The sequence below is a fragment of the Neolamprologus multifasciatus genome, chromosome 3 (genome assembly GCF_963576455.1).
Source record: "Neolamprologus multifasciatus chromosome 3, fNeoMul1.2, whole genome shotgun sequence".
Taxonomy (NCBI): domain Eukaryota; kingdom Metazoa; phylum Chordata; class Actinopteri; order Cichliformes; family Cichlidae; genus Neolamprologus; species Neolamprologus multifasciatus.
Window position 1 is genome coordinate 45845692 of NC_140441.1, and position 22197 is coordinate 45867888.

The following is a 22197-nucleotide window of genomic DNA, read 5'->3' on the forward strand; positions in this document are numbered from 1 at the left end:
GCATGCACGTGTCCACCATCCAGCTGAGCATGCTAGGCTATCAGCAGCTTCTGCAGCTCCATCCACGAGCATTTGGGCGCACTCTGAGGAGGGGCGTGTGCTCGCAGATGAGAGATTTTTTTATTTTTTCTGCTGACTGCTTCTATTAGCTCCATCATTATTAGTAAACTTACTCATGAGCAAATAAATAAATCAATAAATCACCCTTGTAAAAACGATCGGCTATGGGCTCAGCCTATCGTCAAAAGTCGATACATTCGTCTAATCGCCCGACCCCAGACTCCATCCATTCTCTATCCTTTTTTTGAGGGTTGCTGGGGGGCTGGAGCCTGTCCCATGAGACGCAGGGCACACCCTGGACAGGTCGCCAGTCTGTCGCAGGGCTAACACACAGAGACAGACCAATTAGGAATGACCAGTTACCCCACTAACAGGAGGCTGACTGCGCTTTAGCTTGCAGCAGCTACACTGGGTGACTGCAGTTACTTGATGTAATGAATTTGATTCAGTTTTGTTTTTAGTAAAGAGTTTTTGAAAACGTGGAGAATGGGGACGACGACTGCACAGAGAGAAGCTCGATGCGTTCTGAGGTGGTAACATCTGCTCTCATTTGTTTTTCCAGACTCAGATTGATCAATATATCGACCTGGCACGTACTCAAGTCAACACTACTATTGCCAAGTAAGTGTTGCAGAAACTTGTCTTTCGTCGTCGTTCAGCGTCCAGGTTGTTGGATTTCACTCCTGTGGTGTTTTCTCTCCCACAGGCTACAAGAGAAACTCCCAGGAGCTGTGAAGCGCAGCAAAACTGAATGATCCCCCAGCCCCAAACCAAGCACCACGTCCCCATCATCTTCATGTTCATCACCATATCTTCCCTCCCTTATCCCAGTCTCCCGTCTAACTCCTCCTCCCCACACCGTCCACCATCAGCACCCTACTACACTGAAACTTCCTAGATAGAAAATCTCTGAGCTACTCAATAATCAACTACTGTGCAGCTTAACTTGCAAGCATTAGAAAAGAACTGTGCCTGTGCAGACAGGAAGCACATAGCAAGCGAGGAAGTGGCGTAACGGCACGACGTACCCCGCCCGGCTGTGGACGTGCCGTGGGGGAACGGAGACGGGATCGAGTGAACTAGACTGAATCTATGACCTGGTTTTGTCTCGTGCAGCGAGCAGAGGGTGTACGATGGCAGCTGATGTCACAAAATAGCAAATGTCTGTACTTGAGTCGCATGTTTGCCTGAAGGTAAACGGCAACGTTGTCTCCAAGTAAAAAGTCGGCATCCTTTTGGGCGGTAACAAGTTTCCATTCAGCGTACAGACACTTGTCTATGTAAGTAGTTTCTGAAATGCACTGAACTTTATTTTTTCATGAGCAGGTTGAAATAAAAAGGATGGGAACTCTGAGCCAGCTGTGATAATTTGGTCTAGTTCACCTTCTTCTGATCAGATGTAGGTTTGTGTGTTAGAGCCTCGCGTTCTAAAGGAAAGTTCCCGTGCTCCCTTTCCAGCCACAGAGTGTTGAGTTCTCACATTCACTTGTAAATTTTGATTCTTCTTCTCACTTATTACTGCTATTGGTATTAATTATACATTAGCTGCTTGAACTCCCTACTAGCTTGACAGTAGCAATGTAAGAGTTATGTTAAGTGTTTTTGAGCTTCATAAGTTTAACGTGGAGGTCTGTCAGAAGCCTCTCGAGACATGAATTCCTGATTATGAACTAGGTTAAGCAGCACACGCTCGGAGCTGTGCCACGACCCTTAAATCGAACGTCCCCGGCTAACTTTGCAGACGATTGTTTTGTTGAGTTTCAAAATGACAAAGTGTCAAATGTTTGAATCTTCCAGCATTGTCGTGTCTTTTAGTTTGTAACTCGACTTTATTAAATGTAATGTTGCTTTAGCTTTGGTGCATTTTAAAAACGTCTTATTAATATTGTTTGGGAAATCTCACTCGTGCGACGCATCGGCTGCGAGATTAGAGCGTAGGTGTGGGTTTGTATAAACAGGCGAGTGCGTTTTGAATGTAGTGTTGCTGGAGGAGATGGGGCGGGTTACTGCAGAGCTCTGTGTGTCATCTTGTTTTTCTTCGACTGCCGTGAAGCGCAGGTGTAAGCTGGAGTCTTTCTATAGGCTGTGTCATATTCTTGATCCTGACTTTGGTTTAATATGAATACTCGTGATTGTTATTATGGTGTTTTTGATCTCCTGTGTCGGCACTACTGCTTAATCTCCGTATTAATTTAAGGGATGAATATGTGGATGGAAACGAGACATAGTGTGTGTTAGTGTTGCTTCGTCGTGCAAGTCTGCTCATCTCCTGAACATACCCAACGGCCGGCGGCGAGAGGCCGCCCCTGCCTCGTGTGCTCGCCGCTCCCCATGCATGTCCTCTGTGTGTTGACTCCTTGTGCATGCGCCGGTGTCTTGTTCGCACTGTGGGCGAGCGAGACACCCACACGTGTAACTCCCTGTTAGCCTGTCGGTCGGTCGGCCCGGGTCAGCTGCCCTCGTGCTGCCGACCGGCCCGTGTCCACCTGCTCCGGGTGCAGAGGGCACGGCATGTGTTTGAGCTAATCACACTTTAGATCTCACATAGATACTGTTGTTATGCACCCTCTTTCTACATTTGAATGTGAAGAAGTTGCATATTGAAACTTATTTTAAAGTTGTCTTGTCATTCAGATTAGATTTATTAGATGTTAGATTTCTGCATTAAAACGAAATGTTTAGTTCTATTTCACATCTGCTTATTAATGAAAACGAAGCCGTTGCTACTTTTTAAGGAAACATTTGTAACTTTTATTTTGTCAGTATCTTTGATGCCCCCATTTTTATTTAACTTTTCTGGATAGCTCATCCTGACCCTTTAATATTCACCCAGCTGACCTCAGGCTGTCGGTCATCCCACCAGTATTGCTATGAAACAAAGAGAACTAGCTTCCAGATGCACAACACCTTTTGAGCGTCACGTACGACTCACGATCTGACCAGAGTGTGTCTGACTTTGATTTTTTCGGTTTTTTGTCAATGGCTTTCTGCTTTACTGATATGTAGGTGTTGTTCACTAACATCAGCTGTTCTGTATTGGCTGACTTTGGTTCCAGTTTGTGAAGCTTTGGGAAGGCTGGTGTGGAGGGAAGGACAAAAAGCATATGTGTCTCTGTACTGATGTCAAAGTGAAATGAATAAAAACACCTGAAAGGTCTGTGGCTTTTTGGAGGTCTCTTCACTTTTGTCTGGCTTTAAAGAAACTAACCATTTTCCCAGCAGCCCCCACTGTGGGAGTGAGGAGGACTCAAATGTAACCTGATAAAATGTCTAAATCAGGAGTCTCAAACTCGCAGCCCACGTCACCCCCACTTGCATCATTGTACACTGACGTGAAGAAATCTAATGTAGTTTGACCCTCAAAGTGACTTTTTTGTTACAGAGGATTTACATTTGCAGATGTTTTAGATTTACAGATGTTTGTTGTTGAATGCAATGTTCAAATAAGTTCTTTAAAAAACAAAAACTGATTTAATATGAAGGCAACATGAGCACAAACATGCTGAAGGATCGGCTGTGTCAGTTCAGTGACGGTCACAAACTAATGTCAACACTTGTGTCGCATTTTGAGTTTGTTTTGTACGACTTGAACACTAAAGTGTCCCACAGCTCATTTAACGTGAGGCCCTACAGTAATAAGACTGGACATGAGAGCCTGCTGTCTGTTATGGTGTTTGGGTGAGGAGAGGATTATAGTTTCTAATTTTAGACCGGGCCCCACGCTACAACCATGAAGTGTTGATAGTTACACACATATTGAACATCCCCCTTCCAGCTATTGCATAACCAAATAACAGCCACAGTTGTAAAACTTGAATGAAATGTTTGAAAATCAGCTCCTGTGTGGAGGAAAGTGACGTTCTCTGTCATATGGTTCTCACTCAGAGAACCAAGGTTACAATGTAACCGTACGATCCAAAGAAATGCAAGTCCGCAGCTTTTCGTAAAGGAAACGATGTGCTGCGTTTGCATATATAATAAAATACTGGCAGCTGGTAGATGCACCTGTGGGAGGAATTTGAAAATACTCGGTGATTTCCTTCTGAAGTTATCGTGTTCACAAGATTTTTAGAAAATTTGAACTCTGACCTCAACCTGAGGTTTGAACTTGTCTGAGATTTTTAGTAGATTCACCAAAACATCCGACGTAGCTTCGTTATCAAGTTATAACATTCACGGACTTCCGTTTGCACGCTGCCGACCACATCAGCCTTTTACAGCTCAGGGCTAAAATCAATATAAATGAATGTATCAATATGAGACCCACTGCTGTAAAATTCAATCCTGGCATCAGTCTGGCTTCAGTGGCTTAAACTCAGTGAATAGCACAGGTGTACAGGTGGGTTCAATCTGAATCTACACGAATAGACACGTTTGACTGATTTGCATTTACATAGAGTCAAATCACAACAACAGGTCACTGGAGTGGTTTGCAGAATGAGCATCAGCACCTGAAAGTCTGAGGCCAAGAAACGATTTCCAGTATTTGCCAAAAAATGATTGTTGGTATTTAAACAGCTAGAAATGAACTGTTGGGCTATAATGTGCAACACATATTGTCAACCATCTCTTATGAATAATATCCGGCAATTTTAAACCAAAGAGAACATTTTTTTACGAGGTAGAAGCTGCAATCAGTTTGTGGCAAAACTGTCACTGACATTAAAAACGATGGTGTCCAGAGGACAGCAGAGAAGGCAACAAATACCACAATAATTCTAGGAAGACATTTAAAGTATCCAAAAGGACTGGTGTGGTTACAATGTAGCATACACAGTATATATAATAACACAGAGCAGATTATTTATCAGGATAAGTAAAGATATTTGATTATTTTGTTTTTTGTTTTGTTTTTTTAAACACCAGAGAAGAGCTCACTCCGGGTCAAAGACCAGTTTAAGAACCATCTATTGGAAAATCAAAAGTAGTTGTATTTCAACTACACCTTCATAATGAATCCAAGACATCAGCAATGGTTTTAAGGATGCAGTGAATTCCCTTTGTTTAACCATCCATCCATCTTCATCCGGTTTATCCAAGGCCGGGTCACGGGGGCAGCATCCAGGGGAACACCAAGGCGTTCTGCCCCGGGGCCTCCTCCCGGTGGGACATGACCGGAACACCAACCCCAGGAGGCATCCTTGTCAGATGCCCGAACCACCTCAGCTGGCTCCTTTCGATGTGGAGCAGCAGCGGCTCTACTCTGAGCCCCTCCCGGATGGCCGAACCTTTGTTTAACCACAGACATGAAAACCTAAACCTACAGCAGCAGTGCTGCTCGTCACCAACAGCCCCACGTTTCGGCGTCTGCACCTGGATAGCGCCTGTCTGTGGCACCAAAGGACTCTCCCCAGCAGCAGCTCTCCTCTCCTCCTCAGTTCACCTCATCATCATAATCTGTGTAATGATTTACTTTTGTGTTTGACGAGGTCGGTGGTCTCGTCACATGTGTCACAAACCGTGTTGACGCCCCTTACGATTAGCCGTCGTCATCAACTGACTGAGCGTGAGCAGCGATGCCTTTAGAGCCGTATTTCACATATCACTATGACAGACGAAGGAAGCCGTTTCTACCAATCATTAGACCGGGGGTCTCACATTAAATGAGCTGTGGGCCACTGCCGGCCCGGTCTACTCATGTGACGGCCACTTTAGTGTTCAAGTAGTGCAAAACAAAAACAACAAGAAAACACCCACAAATATTTCCAAAAATGTTTTGTTTTGTTTCCAAATATTATGTAAGAAGACAAAGCTGCAAAAGTGAACGCGATTATTTTTCTCCCTGTTAACTAACTGAAGCCTTTGATTGAACTACCAAATAAACATATTGGCCGTCTCTGTCTGGTCAGACGTGGCCGCACTGCTGCTGGCGTTGTGTTCATAAGTGTTGACATTAGTTTGTGACTCTGTCACTGAACTAACCTCAGCATATCTCTGTCACCTTCATATTAAATCATTTTTGGCTTTTTAAAGAACTTATTTGAACATTGTGCTCAACAACAAAAATCCTCAAACAAAAAAGTCACTTCAGAGACAAAATGCATTCGATTTCTTCAGGTCAATGTGCAAGCAGGGGGTGACGTGGGCTACAAGTGGACCCCGGGCCACGAGTTTGAGAGCCCTGATTTAGATGATCCTAATGATGTAATTACTTCCCACTGTGTTTGAAATGATTAAAATCATTAAAATATCAGTATATTTATATTTATTGTAGAACATAAACATCTGGGTTTTGTTCACGACAAAGGGGAACTGGAGATGGGCAGTCGAGTGGACGTTGTGGTGACAAAGCTGTAACAAAGCTCTCGATCGACGTCCCGACCCTGACCTGTGCTCACGGGTTTTGAGCGGCGACTAAAAGAACAACACGGCGAATACGAGCTGCAGAAATGAGCTTTGTCCAGTGTGTGGCTGCCCTCAGAGGACTGCAGTTACCGAGGAACGATCAGATGGATTATACTGAATATGTTTTACTTTATACATTCATTGAACTCTTCATGACCACACAGGAGATTATTTACTAAACGTTAATATTCACAACTCTGATAACTCTCAAATGACTGACCATGTCTCCTGTTTGTATGATTCAATAGTCAAAACTATAATTAGTGGGAGAGGTTTCAATCATAATACATCCTAATAAAGAAACAGATACAAGGTGTAAATTTGATTTGGTTGAGATTAAATGTGTTTTTCAGCCCTGAATTGAGCTGTTGAACAGCCAAGGTTACGAGAAAAACTGGAAACAATGATTTCAGAATCAGAATACTTTATGCATCCCAGGGGGAAATGTAATCTGATTAAAAAACACCAGATGTAGTGCATGCTTGTACGTTGGACAGTTTTAATAATAATATGATTCAGATTCATTAAATCTAAAACTATTATACAAACAGTGAGTTGATTGTGAGGGAACTTGTGTGCTGGTCCAAAGCTGGACTCTTTTAGCTCATTTTTGATGCTTCTGGTGTTTCAAACCACATTTCAAGTGTCACTTATTCGAGCTTAACTGTGCACAGATATAGCGTAGTACAGACACCCCACAGACACACTCGTGGTAATCAGTATTTATTCAAAGACCACAGAGGAGAGAATGCATATGTTGATCATTTACAGATGAAAGGTGATGAGAACATAAAGGAGGAGGAGCTCCTCCCCCCACAAACACAGTAAACACACATCCAATCAAGTGCATCATGTCTCACTTAAATGAGTTTCACTGCAACTCACCTCATTTTAAAATATAAGTGCTGTGTCAAAACTTTATTAGAGCCATGGTTAGACCTGCTCTAATGCAAACAAATGAAATCATTTGTAGAAAGTGAGTCAGGAATGGAGCCGCTGACCACAGACGCTGTAGCAGGTAAAGGGGGAAACGCAGAATATCATCATGGTTTCACAAGTTGTTTTTGAGAATGAAGCCATATTCTCTGCTTCAGGTGTAGAATATGTCAGAATAAACATACATGACCACTTCATTTGGTACACCTGTTTGACTGCTCATTTACAGCCAATCACAAGACTTTTCCCTCCACGGCCGTGTCTAAGTTTACAGAGAACGGTCTGAAAAAGGAGAAAACACACGACATGTTAGCAGCAGCAGCAGCAGACTAGACCAGGAGCTGCTCAGCAAGTACAGGAGGCTACAGTTCACTCCGGACGACAGAAGTTTGCAAAAACACCCTGATGAGTCTTAATTTCTACTACAATATTCAGATGATAGTGTCCGAATTTCAACACAGTGAAAGCATGGACGCGCCGTGGCCTGCAGCAGTGGTCCAGGCTCTGTGTGCCGGTATTAAAGTGTGGGCGTTCACTTCCCTAAGTACCAGCTGAGCATCGTTTAAACACCACAGCCTTCCTGGGTACTGCTGCTGACCTGGTTTAATCATCTTCTGATGGTGCAGGTTATCACACCGTGCCACAAAGCTCAAATCACCTCAGACTGCTTTCTTGAGTTCACTCCACAACGTCCACTGTGGGGCAGCAGTCGAATCTGCAAACCGTGCGAATCTCTGAAGACTGTTTGCAGCGGCTGGATGATGTAAGAGTGCAACCCAGCACTAGCAGAGTGTACCTAATAAACTGATCATATGTATATATGTTCTTTTGCTCACAATTGTAAAATTCTACGACATTCTAATGTGACTTTTTCTTAAAACATGACTTTTCCTCCTTAAAATCCAACTTTTTGTGAAAGCACAACTTCTTAAAAATACAATAAAAAAGTAACATTTTTAGACTTCTGTTTTCTTTAAACAGTGGCCCAGGTTCTCATATTTCTCCCACCTGTACAACCAATCCTGACTCTTCCATCAGTACATCGACAGCCTACAAGGTGAGAACGATTATGTGAAAGGGCTGTCGATGAAAACAAAATCCCTGAGGTACAATTTCCAGGTGAAGAACTGGTTATGGCAGACTTTTCTTTTCCAAATAATTAATCTTCAGTTTTCTTCGTTGCATAAACTTTGTACAGTGAACGAAAAATATGAAGCGGTACCAGAGCTGAAGCGAGGGATTCAAAGTGAAGGCAGAAGTTCAACGAGCTTCACTCCAAGTGTTGAAAAATGACGCTGTTTGGAATAAAGTAGAAAAACTGGATATAATTACAAACAGAGACTGTAGAAACCAGGCTGCATCAAAGTGCTCATATAAAGAAATAATCATTCATATTTACATATTTTTGTACAGCTTTTAGCTAACAAAATGATTCAGGCTGATGTTGATGCCAAATGCTGAGGATAAGTGAGAAGAGGGCCTCCTCTTCCTCCTCTGTAAACAAGAGATTAAATAGACTGGAGTGATGTGAACCCAGTGACTGCACGCTGCCATTCATTGTCTTCAGCAATAACACCAAACATAGTTTAATTCTATTGGATGCACACAAGGACATTTGGGGTTTAGTACATTTTAGGGGACAAAGTGCTGAGTTGTCTTAAATTTGACTCAGTTTTCTTGTTCGCCTCACTGAGCACTCTGTTTCTTACTTCCTGAGAGAAGACTCAGGCCCCCACAATGCCACATTTCCAGGAGTTCACCGTGCCATAAGTGCTAAAGTCCAGATACTCGTTGGGTATCAAAGGAAGAAACATTTTGACTTGCAGCAGGGAGACCAATGGCTCATTTCCACTCACTCAGTCAGCAACTTGCTCACCCCTTTTGTCTGTTAGCGAGCATTGCTGAGCATCATGAAACTTTGTGGCGAGATCAAGCGTAGGATCGATAAGTTATTATATTTTATTGCATAACTGAATGCCTTTCTTTAGAAATGCAAAATAGGGCATCGGTATTAGAAGTCCTCTCCGAGCTTGCCTGACCTTTTCCTCCTCTGACAAACCAAACATGTCTGCTGTGAATGAGTATCCGCGCTGAAATATTCCACATTTACATTGATTCAGACCAGAAAGTTACTTCTGTTTTTCCTGAACCAGCCCGCATGAGACACACAACATGAACTGCTAATTCTGTCTGCGTGCTAGCTAGCCCAGGAAGAGGGTGGCCCTGGTGACCTCAAAGTGGAATTTGAGGAGTTTGTTGCCATTTTGGGATGTTTACACTGGAAATCTTTGTTGTGTTTACACTAAGATCAAAGCATTCAGCATTCAGTAAAGCTTTCCTTTTTGGAGGACAGGAATCAGAACATCAAACGTAACAGTGCTGCTACGTTAGCTGGTAGGCAACTGCTACCTGCCAGTTAGCAAGCTAGCTAATTAGGCAAAATGTTATTATAGACATAACTGTCCCATTACTTTCAGTTCTTTTGTGGGGCACTTTATTCTCCAGAGGAGCAGTTGCAGCTGAAAGCTGAAGGTGCAACACAGCTAATATCTTGCCTTGGTGAAACTTCACAAAATATTAAGTCTATGCATTGCTATGGTTCTGACATAAACATAACTAGTAGGCTTGGCTGTTAAATGTCGCCATCATAAATGCTGCTCTGTATGCGCCTGTACCTGGGGACCCCATCTACTTTGAACAAAACTGGCATATTAGCACATTAGCAGCTAGTTTGGTACGCCCACAAAGACTAAGGAGCAGAATAAATTCACATGCAGCTAGCTGCTAGTTGCTTCTAGCTAGCTGCTAGCAGCTAGCAGCACAAAACATTTCTGCTTTGCTTCTAGCTAGCTGCTAGCATCTAGCTAGAAGCAAAGCAGAAATGTTTTGTTGTTGGCTGCCAAAGAGAACACTGCATCAATTCTTGGATGTGAAAAGCGAATGTCCCCCCAACAAAAAGAAGATCCATCTATGTTCAATGTTAGCCACATTAGCAGTGAATGGGACTGGACCGATAGCATGAGCCCCATCTCATTTTTCTATACATTACTTTTAAAAAGTAACTTAGCGTTACTCTACAGTTTGTGTCCGCAGATTCAGAGATATTATCCGATTGCTCCAGAGGACCACCCACTTGGGTTCATGTTGATTTATATTTAAAGTACCAACAGATACAAAGCTAGGAAATAAATACATAAGCAAAACATACATTTTGTACATCTAAAGCAATAATTTCCCCAAATCTTGTGAGGTCCTCAGGTAAAACAGGCGATGTGCAAAAAAGCTTTAGTTTCAAATGAGTGGCTGCACTTTGATTTTGTTTTAGGCTGCGTGACATTTGTATTGTTTTTGATTCCCATGTGGCACCCGTTATTGTCCTTTAGCCACAGCAGTACTCACAGATGCCGACTTAAAGGGAAATTGCAGTCTTTTACAAATTACAAATACCTGAATTTCCCTTCAAGAGAACAAGGAGGGCTGTTTCTGAAGTCATTTAAGGAGCAACAGACAGAAGCCCTTCTTAAGTGTCCAAGTGTGCTGAAGGGGGGGCCAGCTCAGTATGTCCGTGGTCCCGGGGTGAAAAGCAGTCGTCAGAATGGATGAAATGCAGGGCAGTCTGGTTGTAGCTCTGCAGGGCCTGCTGCTTTTCCACTGCGCTGAAATACAGTGAGTGAGGGTGGACCTGCTGAATATGCCTTTTAATAGTGCTGACCTTCAGTGTGGCCAGAGTGGCTCCACACACCATGCAGATCAGCCCGTGCCTCCTACAGTCGTAATCCATCAAGTAATCCGTCCGCCAGCGCACCTGGTAGTTCCTCCTCTGGTCCTTGCCGGGGTAATGACCATGACGAGAAGGTGTGTTTGCAGCGCCGCCATCCTTTGATTTGCCCTTGGCTTCGCCCACAGCTTCCTCCTTTATCACCAGTTTGCTGGATATTTTGACATCAGGGGAGGCGTCTTCATTTGTCTCTTCTGCGGTACTGAGGATATCAACTTCACTGGGGTTGATTTCTGTGGGAAAAAATAAGAGGGAGGGGATGCCAGATTCTTGCCTAGTTCCACCACAAAATCAAGTCACACGCTAGTGTCTTTGCTTGTTGTACCTGATAGCACTTTTCCAGCCTTTCTAACCACCCACAGTGCTGACTCAAGTGGCGTCTTCACGGTAAGTTGCAAACAAGCTATGTTAATACACGCTATGTGATCAGCACTCCCGCCTGGTTTGACCGAGCCAGGACCTCATAAGTTCTCCCTGCGCCTGCATGTGAATCTGATTAATTTATACACTTTAAACTGAATGAATGTATGGTTAAACTGTGACTTGTAGTCTAAAGTGCTTTGAGTGGTCAGTAAGGTTAGAAATAGTTAATAAACAAGCAAACTATCATCTTCATTTTTCAATAAAACCCTAACAGAACAATGTTCCTGACAAAGCGCGTGTTGTTTAACAGATTTATCTGCTACATTAGCTAACTTACTCACTACACTGCAATTCTTGTGGAATCTTTTACTGACTGTATCAGCTGTGAAATGTCAGTTTCAGCTGGACTCTATAGAGAATTGAAAATGCTGAGATTTACATATTTTTCGGATTATAAAGCGCACCAGATTATAAGGCACACTAAGCGAAACAAAACAGTTAGATAAGTCAAACTTTACTCAACTCATTGTTCTTGCTTCCGTACTATTGATTCATTAATGCTGAATTCTCTGGCAGCTGCTCTATTCTCATGTTGTTGCAGTATATTAATGACTAACCTGGTAATGTGGATGGATTGTCTCAGTTGTTCTCCTGACTGAAGTTTGGTCCGTTTACAGCATCCTGCCATGTGATTGCATTTGTCCCTAACCATCAGGAACCCTCACGTTAACGTTTATCAAGTGGAAAAGTATTAGCGTTCATCCTCCAGCTTCACTGTGTTTATCTTATGGTAGCATAGCTGTGTTGCTAGTGATCACGTAGCACAACATTATATACCAGCTAGTCCAACTTCAGTAACCCTACAAACGTCACTGCTGTTTAGTTTTCTATCTTCATTTATGTTGGAAGTGATAACAGAACTGTACGTTTGAATTCTTTAACTCTGTTAAATTTAATAAATTGTGTTTTCATGGATTCCTGGATGTTAAACTTAATAGTTACACCTGGTAAAGCATGATGAAAGATGAAAGATTTTAGACAGTTTTTAACTCTCAGTGATGCCGCAGTGTTCATTTGACTTTGGGACCTGAAGAGACGGAGTTTAGGACCCAGATTACTCCACGAGGCTCCTGACTACGGCAGCCCAAGCGGCTTCGTAGCCTAGCAAAGTCGCACTAAAACATTTTTGACAGATTTTTGAGCGCCGTGTAGCACAAAAAATCGGTTCGAGGTCAGTAAGCACAACCAGAATTTATACGTAAGGCGCACTGTCGATATTTGAGAAAATTAAAGGAGTGCGCTTAAGTGCGCCTTATAGTGCGGAAAATACGGTATATGTACAAATGTCTGTTTTCTCAGGCTAAACAGTAAGTGAGGATGCTTAAAAGACCAGCCCAACAAACACAAACAACTCTTCTCAGTCAGGTGCTTTTGAGCCTCTGTGGGTGGGAATGTGTTGTGTTCCACTGACTGTGGATGTCAGCAGCAGCTGACAAAGCTGACTTATAAAACATTAAAAGTACAAAACCACCAAACTTTCTAAAAAGGCCTAATATTATTGAAAAATACCACTAACAAGTTTACAGCTTTACAGAGACGTGTATCAGTGCTGAAAGCTTCTCACCATCTTGGATCTGCATGCCTTCACTGGGGTAATCTTTGGTCCAGGCTGCAGCCATGGCTTCCCTTTCCTGTCGGCTCAGGGTTGTGGTCTCTGGGTGACATTCCTGGATGTGGCGGCGGAAGCTGCTAACCTTGGTTTCATGCAGGACCTGAGAACACACCATACAGAACATGCCCTGGCCTTGAGGCCCGTAGGCCACCAGATAGTCCAGACGCAGCCGCCACGGGTCGCCCCCGTGTAGCCTCCTCTTCTTAGGCTGCCTGAAGGGCTGCAGACCCTGCTGGGGAACTCCGACACCGCCGTCCTCACCAATAAGACAGGTGTCCTGAGTGAAAGTGCTGTCGCCCTCCGTGTACACGTCAGTGTTGATCTGGATGGTTTCCACGTCCTCAGAGAAGAGCCCCACAGCGCCATCTTTGGTGTTGGTCTCTGATTTGTTTGAGTGCTCTGCTTCTTCTGCTACAGGACACAGAAACATACAACATTTCTAATATTAAATAATCCGTTTGTTTCAGTCCCACTGTGGCTACATCAGTGTTCAAATGACAGCTGTGAGTCATTCAGACATTCAGAACACCCCAATTTTCCAGTTTTTTTAACAGCAAATTGTGCAGTTTAATGTCTCATTGCACTGAAATCAAAGCATAGCACAAATAAGTAATTGGAGTTAAAAAAGAAATCATAGAATCATCTTATAGACCAAAATGTTTTATAAATTTTTGACTCATCAAAGTAGCCTCCTTTGACAGATATAACAACTGAACACAGTCGTGGCTTCTGTCTTCAACAGAAATCAAATCTTCTCCCATATCTGTAGCAGAAGTTCCCATAAATGTGGACCTTTGTAGGCTGCTTTGCTTTCAGTCTTCTGTCCAGTTCAAACCAGCTCGATGGGGTTTCAGTCTGGAGGCTGTGCTGTGTTTTCAAGCTCAACGTCTTGTTCTTTGTTCCTGAGGTAGTTCTGGCACAGCTTGGTCTTATGTTTGGGTCATTATCCTGCTGTAGGATGAATCCCTGACCGAGCAGAGGGTGCTGCACAATGCTGTGGTAGCTGTTTTGGTTCAGGGTGCCTGTAGTGGCGGCACTCCGTCTCTATTTCACTCTTCTGTACCACCTTTAGGAGTCAGTCCGGCAACATGCATTTGAAACGCGAGCAAGTCCAGGTACTTTTCTTGCAAAAAAGACGTTTATTGAAATTTACATGGCAAGACTCGGTCAAAAAAGCTTCCAGCTTATCCGACTCCCCAACTACGTAATTACAGTGTGCCGGAACCCAAAATACTAAAAAGCGCATTAGAATGTCGCACTTTTATATTCTATACCTTTAACAAAACAGTATTTTGAAATTAACTACAAATTATATTCTTAACATCAAACATGTATATTTCTTCTCTAATCATTTTACCAGTACCAATAAAAATTAACCTTTAATTGGCTCTTACAGTGCCTCTCACTCTGTACACGTCACCGACCCTGGATCAGCAAACAGCCCCAGACCATCACACTTCCTCCTCCATGTTTGACAGTTGATGCCACACACTGTGGAGCTTTCACCTACTCGACGGCGCACAAAGATCCTGCGTGACGAACCGAAGATTTCAAGCTTTGATTATTTAGTCCATAACACCTCTTTGTCTTATTCTGACGTCTGGCGTTCTACCTGCAGCTCGAAGTCTTCTCTTCACAGTTCAAACTGAGACTTGCTCACTATAACCACTGTTATGCTTGAACTGTTGTCCTGTGAGCCGCCGCCACACAGCTGTTAACTCTCAGAAACGTGTCCTCTGACTCAGTCGTGTCTTTGGGTCTGCAGACCTCTTCCTGTCACACTTTGTTTCTGAGTGCAGAAGGAAACTGGACTCACTCACACCTCGACTTTGTTTGCAGTTATTTTACTGTTTGGGGTAACCTTACGTTTTCTAACCTCTGGCAGTTCAACACTTTGTACCATTTCAAGCTGTTCACTGGACTTGAATGACTTGAATTGCAATAACTGGAAAAATTAGTGTAGGTCACATCCCCACAGCTTCATTCAGAGAGGAAGAACAGAGAGCCACACAGTGTCACAGTCTGTGAGAAATCAAGTGACATATCATCTTTAGAGAGGTCACGTCCGATGTGTCGTTGTTGTGCATGAGATAGATATAAGGCCAGAAACGGTGGAGAGCTGGGTCTCTGACTCTGGCCTCCATCAGCACCATCACTGCACTTCTATCATTAGTTTTGATGGAAGTTATTCCTGTTTCAGTTTAAATTGTTTAGTTTCTTGAGTGTGACACGTGACAGTTTAAAGTGTCCATACTGATGCTACTGTGAGAAGTAACTGATGAAGTCACTGCTGCTCTTCCTCCTGCACATTTAAATGCATCTCTCTCACTGTAGAGAAACATCCGTTCACTCTCACAGATCCAGCTGCTCTGTGAGAACGACTGAAGCAACAAACAGACTCCAGTTGCTGTTAACCTCTCATCAAAACTCAGACAGCAGCTGTTGTTAATCTGACCAATCACAGTAAAGAGTTCAGCAGGTAACACGTGTGTCAGGTTAAGTTATACATAAATGTCTACATAAAGGTGTAGATGGTGCCAGACTAAATCATGTCTAACATGTTGGCCTTTTGTCTTTGTCACTGTCTCATCGAACTGCTGTTTAATAATCACCGCAGACTACTGACAGGGGTCAAAGGTGCATTTGGAAGGAAGATCTGGTTTGAGAATATTCATCAATCATTTCTGTTGCTGATCCCAGTTGTGTTCAGGCTGACTCGGACATTCGTGGTCTCTGTGGATGTCACCAAAGCTATCATGACTGATTTTGAGCTCCTGGATCAGGGGTGTCCAACTCCAGGCCTCGAGGGCTGATGTCCTGCAGGTTTTAGATCTCACCCTGGGTCAAACACACCTGAATCACATGATTGGTTCATTACCAGGCCTCTGGAGGACTTCAAGACATGTTGAGGAGGTCATTTAGCCTTTAAATCATCTGTGTTTAATCAAGGACACACATAAAACCTGCAGGACACCGGCCCTCGAGGCCTGGAGTTGGACACTCCTGTCTTAGGCTACGTTCACACTGCAGGTCTTAATGCTCAATTCCGACTTTTTGATCAAATCCAATTTTTTTGTCTGCTCGTTCACACTACAGATGAAATGCGACAGCAAACGCGCTCTAGTGTGAACGCTCAAAGCGGCCCGCATGCGCAACAGATGATGTCACACACAACGCGCTCTGTTTAGACCCAGAGCAACAGTATTGTTTGACTGATGGCCCTTAATGTAAAGACTTCGGACTTTACGTTTCCCAATTTTTGCTTTAAGTTATTTTGTTATTTACATAATAATGTAAATAACCTAATAATGATCCTTATTGCTGTTTTAGAGGAGCGGTGCTTCAAAGGATAGCTGCAGATTTCTGTCAGAATCTGCAGATTATACAGAACAAATAAAATGTTCACGTTTCTCCAACGTTGTCTTCCCAACAGTTTCACTGGATGGCCAGGAAGCGTTCACGATGTCTTATCAGGCGCTTCTCCGGTGCTGATAATTGGCGTCTGTCTTGTGTCAGTGACGTAAAAGACGGATTTAATGCGACTTGACCGTTCAAACAGCAGTCGCTTTCTGAAACATCAGATATGTATCGGATTCAGTACCACATACGAAAGTGACCCAGATCGGATTTGAGCCGTTCACACTGTCACACCATGATCGGATATGGGTCGCATAGGGTCAAAAAAGTTGGATTTGATGCGCTTTCGCCTGCAGTGTGAACGTAGCCTTAGACAGTATAGGACCGTATGAAAGGTGGAACCTGGTGTTTGAATCCAACCAGCATGATAAGCTTAAATTAATCTCTGGTAACCTTTTACTGACCATGACGATCCCAGCCCAGTGCAACCATCTGACTCAAACAAGTTTGGCATGAATCTGAAAATTACATTAAAATTTCACATTTCCAGTTTGTGTCCATCTGTCTCCACCAACACTAAAGAATGAGTCATCTTACCCTCCTGGCCTCAATTTCTATTGCTTTGGAGTCTGAAGATGAACTGAACTGGGGTATTGCTGATTCACACGCTCTGAGAGCCAAACACATTACAGAGTTTATCCACTGCTAAATACAGTAAACACTGCACACTTAGCTAACAGACACACTGGGATCCAAACTGTGACCACAGCTTTATGGATGTGAACCATGAACACATCACAGCACAGAGACGGAAAAACGAAGATGGTGAAAGTGTAAAAGGACCACAGGGTGACATTACGATCTTATGACTGTGCCAGTATGTGATCAGCTGGAAGCAATGATCGAAAAAACAAAGGATCTCACTTATTATCGTGTCGTTATCATTATCAGCCTATCAGATTTAGCTGCTCATCATTTGACCTCGCTGATCCACGTGACTACAGAACCATTTCTTTAATTCCAACACTGCGTTTTGCTCGTGGGCGTGCGAGGTGTCGCACTTCTTACCGTGAGTCTGAGTCCAGGCCTGAAGGATGCAGTGTTTCTCCTCAGAGCTGTACACCAGTGAGTTAGGGTGGGTGTCCAGCAGGTGGCTCTTTATGTGGTCCAGGTGAAGCGAGGGCAGCACCGCTCCACACACCATGCACAGCAGCCGACCCGCATGAGACTCGTACTCCATCAAGAACTCCTGACGGAACCAGGCGTGCAGCGAGTCGTTCAGATAGCGCTCCAAGATCTGCGCCGACGGCTCGGGCAGGTACTGCTCCTCTTCTTTAGGCTGCGGGGCTTCACCCTCCACAGAGCAGGGAGTCAGGCTGATGGGCTGCTGGGTTTGCTCCTGGGCTGTCGCAGGGTCTGCAGTTTCTGCTTATAGTAGAGACAAAACAGCATGACAGCAAATCAACTTCTTTATGGCACTGTACTAGCTTTGTTTCCAGCAGACAGGTAACGTCAGGTGTTCATTCCAGTTTATATGATTACACCATGGTTATTATAGATGTCTTCAATCAGCCAGCACAAATTTTTTTAAACTCTTTTTAACTCCACAATCTGCACTTTTCTGCCACCTACTGTGAACACACAGGGCGGCTGCAGCTCAGGAGGTGGAGGAGGTCATCTGCTAATCAGAAGGTCGGTCGTTCCATCCCTGGCCTGCATGCCAAATATGCTTTGGCACTAACCCAGAGTTGTGTGCGAATGTGTGTGAGTGTTAGATAAAAGGCACTAATGTAGAAAAAGTGCTTGTGTGAGTGGGTGAAAACTGCATGCTGTATGAAGCGCTCGATCCCAGCTTTCACTTTGTCCACCGTGCACGTCACAGGGTCAGTGGTTCAGCTTCTCCTGTTTGCTTTTCCAAGCATTATGGGATAGCAGCTCCATTTTCACTGGTGTGCGTGAGTGATTATTAATGTTATTTTTGTCAGGCAAGAAAGAGTGCTATCTCTCTGTCTACCTTCAAACAGTCCAATCCAATCAAACATTACATCATCAGTTCCTCCTCACACATACACCACGATATGAGTTCATACTGAGTTTGAGAAAAACGTCTACTTAAACCAACCCACCTCCAGTCTGTTGACCCGAGTGCCTAGTGTCCTCTTCGCCCTGAAGTGAGGGTCCCGAAGCAGGGCTGTATAACTTCTGCCCTCCCCCCAAACTCAGGTGGCTCTCCCACCCCGAGCGGATCACCTCTTTGTCAGCGGCGCTCCACAGCAGGGAGTCCGGGTGCTTCTGTCTGATGTGCCTCTTGATAGTGCTGAGCTTCAGAGTGGCCAACGAACTACCGCACACCATGCAGATCATGCCGTGCCTCTGGGGGTCAAAGTCCATCAGGTACTCGCTGCGCCAGTACTCGTGGTAGTACCGGCGGTGGTCACGGCCTGGAATCCGGCTCAGGCCTGGACGCGAGGCTCTCTGCACCCTGGGTTTGGCTCCAGAGGGCCCCGGGGCCAGGGAGAGGAGGAGGGGGTGATCTGGGCTCTCTGTGATGCTCCAGTAGCTGGTGCTTGGTGACCTGACAGGCGTGACCACACCGCTCTCTGATTCCACCTCTCCATGGCCATTGGCAAAACCGTCTTCTTCAGACAAGAACAAGACAGAGGACAGATCAGAGCAGCAGGTTTCAAACTGAAGCAGAGTCTTCATGTTGCTAAAGCAGAGATCTCACACTTAAGCTGTGGGCCACTGTCATCTCATGTGAGGCCACTTTAGCGGTTAAGTAGCACAAAACAAGAAAACACCCACAAATATTTCAAAAAATGTCGTGTTTTGTTTGTTTTTTTAAATTTAAAATGTATAACAAGACAAAACTTGACATAAATGCAATTTTGTTCGTATTTAACAAAATCAAAGTGACACATCAGCCAATCCGACATGCTCTCTGCTCATGTCGCCTTCATATTAAATCAGTTTTTGCTTTTTAAAGAACGTATTTTAACATTGCACTCAACAACAAACAAATCCTCCCTAACAAAAAAGTCACTTCGAGGGCCAAATTGCATTCGATTTCTTCACGTCCATGTAGAAGTTGGGGTGATGTGGGCCGCAAGTGGCTAACGCATGAAAAATAAAGTTCAGTTTACAGACGATCATCATCTGTAAAAGCAGAAGTGTTTGGCAGGCTGCTGATTCAGGTGTGTGTTAACACAATGCTACAATCTTTTCCAGGATGTCCCAGTAAATTCAGCTCAGGTTCAGATCATGCAGCCCTTCAGGCCTCAGCAGGAGAAAGGCTCTTCTTGCGTAAAGAACATGGTGCCATTGGGTTTGTAAAGCTGCATCTGAACAAACCAAGACTTCTGAGATAATGTTGATGGTGGGACCTTAAGTTAGCTGTGCATAAATGCCTACACATCTCAATACACTGAAACAATGATGTGAGCAATAGTAGGGCGATGTCATCTTGTTCTCAAGCTTTCCTGAAGGCCCGACCTCTGACCTCTGACCTTGAGACTCGAAGATTCTCTTTTCGAACTTGTCTGAGATTTTTTTCGTAGACACAGCCATGATATCAATTTGAAGCTCCCACACCACTTTGTTCTTGAGTTACTGCACGCACAAACTTGGGTGTCTACATGGCCCGCCTGCCCGTCTGAGTGAATACCCCATCAAATTGTTGAAGCTGCTGCTAAATTTAATTTCAATTTTGATTTATATTCAAAATTAAATTGAGGAGCACACTTCTCTATTCCTCAAGTCAATTTATGTAGCACCAACTCACAACACCAGCCGTCTCAGTGCTCAGGCATCATCCTCTCATTCTCCAAGATTGTGTTAAATCATCTGGTCAAAAATCTTCTTTTAAACTTCTTCACCTCCCACCATTCAATCCTTGGCTCTACGTTCACTGACTTCCTCTTCTTCATTTTTTCCCTTGCATTGCCTTTTAATGTCTCGCTGGATTTTTGCCGATTGTTAAGCACTTTCATCAACCCTGTTGTTTTAAAATGTGCTATATAAATAAATAAACCTTAAAGTCATCCTATGGACTAGCATATGATGCTGCCTAGTTACGTTCTCCCACAGCACGACTTTGCAGTCTCCTATCTCTTTCAGACTGCACACTCAATAATAATCACACGTCCAACAAATAATCAGTAGTCTGACTCCATGCACTGCACTGGCTCACTCAAAAACAAATCCCTGTAGCTGACAGAGACCAATAAAAACAATATACACCTGAACATCAGCAGGCAAAACAATCTAGTTCCCAGTTATATGAAGTTATTAAGGTAAAGGCTGTCCACACAGGTCTGTTTCTATCTCACTGCGGATGGGTAACATTTAAATAGTGTGTGTAAATGATACCAATCTTTACAAAAACCCAAACGATTACATGAGAGAAAGCAGCAGAGATATCATGTGAGTGAACTGTTAGGTCTAACATTGGTAGGCATGTCTTTCAGGCTAGAAACGCTAGCCTTTCAGTTCCTCACAGCTTGAGCTTTAAACTTCCAGAGAAAGTCACGCTGCTGTCATTTGGTAATCAAGCACAACTTGCTTACGGACATTTCTGCGGTCAGCTCGCACCTCACGTGAAAGGATAACCCTGCCTTTTTTATCTGATCAGCGTTTATTCCGCTCGATGACAGGTCTGAGACGGCCTGTACCTCCGCTGTCCACTAGGTGTCAGCAGTGTGCGCTTCGCCTGGCTGCCTGCGTGCAGTTGAGCCTTTGTTTATAGGAGCCACAGAGACGGAGGGGCCATGCTGCTCCATGGCTTTGTCCCTGACACGGATTAACTGGCTGCCTGATAATGGCTGTATATCTGACAGCCACGCAGACCCACTTAGCGTTGGAACAAAAACAAGAAAATTAACACTAGATGTGGGTTTTTTTTGCTCTTTACCTACTAACTCGCTGTCCTCCTGCGTGGTTTCCTCCTGCCCGCTTGTCATTAATGAGAGCAGCTCCGGCTGATAGGCACAGCGGAGCTTCACGGGCTCCCCCTGCCCCGCTCCTTTCTCTTCCATCACTGGATCGCTGCTCTCGCTTCAGTCGTGGTTGGCGGTGCTTCGTTCAGTGGGTCGTGTCGCCGTCGTGGGGCATGTCACCCTCACAACAACAACACGTTCTCGCCGCTCCGCAGCGTTCGACACGCATCTGCCAGGCGCTCTATAACGAGCCCACCGCCGAGGAGCCCGTGCTCTCCGCGGTCCCCCCACGCGCCCCGCACGGGAGCCAAGTTAACTTTTCATGCAAGCACACAATCATAAATCCACCGGCGAAAAGGGCCGCTGCTCCGCGGTGCTCGGTGGAGGCGCCTCGGCTCAGGCCTCTACTCATGAATTTTTAGGCTCTTGCTTGTCTTCAGGGTGGGGAGCCGGACTAGGGGCCCCTGGGGCTCCTTAAGGGGCTCCTGGGTAAATTTAAAGAGACAGTAGCAGCTACGACGATGCACACCCACCCCGGGGGGGCAGAGGGAGCAGCAGGCGCTAATACCGGTAAGCTGCTGCTGTTGCTGTCCCACAGCCGCGACATGAAGGCAGAGCGCCGGTTAACCACGAGGCGGTGAGTCGGGGCCCCTCAGCAGCTCCTGCTTTGTACCGGGGCAGCACGCGCTGTTTTCATGTGTCATACACATCTGTGCAGATGTTCAGCGGCGCACGTGTTCATGACTTCCTTC

The 22197-nt window shown here is 44.4% G+C and overlaps 2 protein-coding genes across 6 annotated transcripts in view; one reads left to right on the forward strand and one right to left on the reverse strand.

Annotated features, from left to right (window-relative positions):
* The window catches only part of rtn3 (reticulon 3), a 29525-nt gene extending 26308 nt beyond the window's left edge, over window positions 1–3217 (forward strand). For all 3 annotated transcript variants that reach the window (XM_085151260.1, XM_085151270.1, XM_085151280.1), the window contains 2 exons: window positions 623–681; window positions 767–3217. In XM_085151260.1, coding sequence (XP_085007386.1) covers window positions 623–681; window positions 767–815 — 108 coding nt within the window. In that variant the 3' untranslated portion in view covers window positions 816–3217. The remainder of the gene's footprint in view (window positions 1–622; window positions 682–766) is intronic.
* A 2632-nt stretch (window positions 3218–5849) lies between these two features.
* Window positions 5850–22025, reverse strand: zfta (zinc finger translocation associated). Of its 3 annotated transcripts, none has more exons than XM_085151449.1 (5): window positions 21421–22025; window positions 18638–19150; window positions 17580–17939; window positions 13107–13565; window positions 5850–11352 (listed from the first exon to the last, which is right to left on the reverse strand). In XM_085151449.1, exons 1-5 carry the CDS (start codon window positions 21542–21544, stop codon window positions 10862–10864), a joined length of 1947 nt encoding a protein of 648 aa, XP_085007575.1. In that variant the 5' UTR covers window positions 21545–22025; the 3' UTR covers window positions 5850–10861. The 3 variants fall into 3 exon arrangements, with proteins under 3 accessions (XP_085007575.1, XP_085007583.1, XP_085007591.1); XM_085151457.1 differs by having other exon boundaries at window positions 17580–17936; window positions 21421–22009; XM_085151465.1 differs by having other exon boundaries at window positions 18638–19147; window positions 21421–21544.
* Between the last annotated feature and the right edge of the window lie 172 nt (window positions 22026–22197).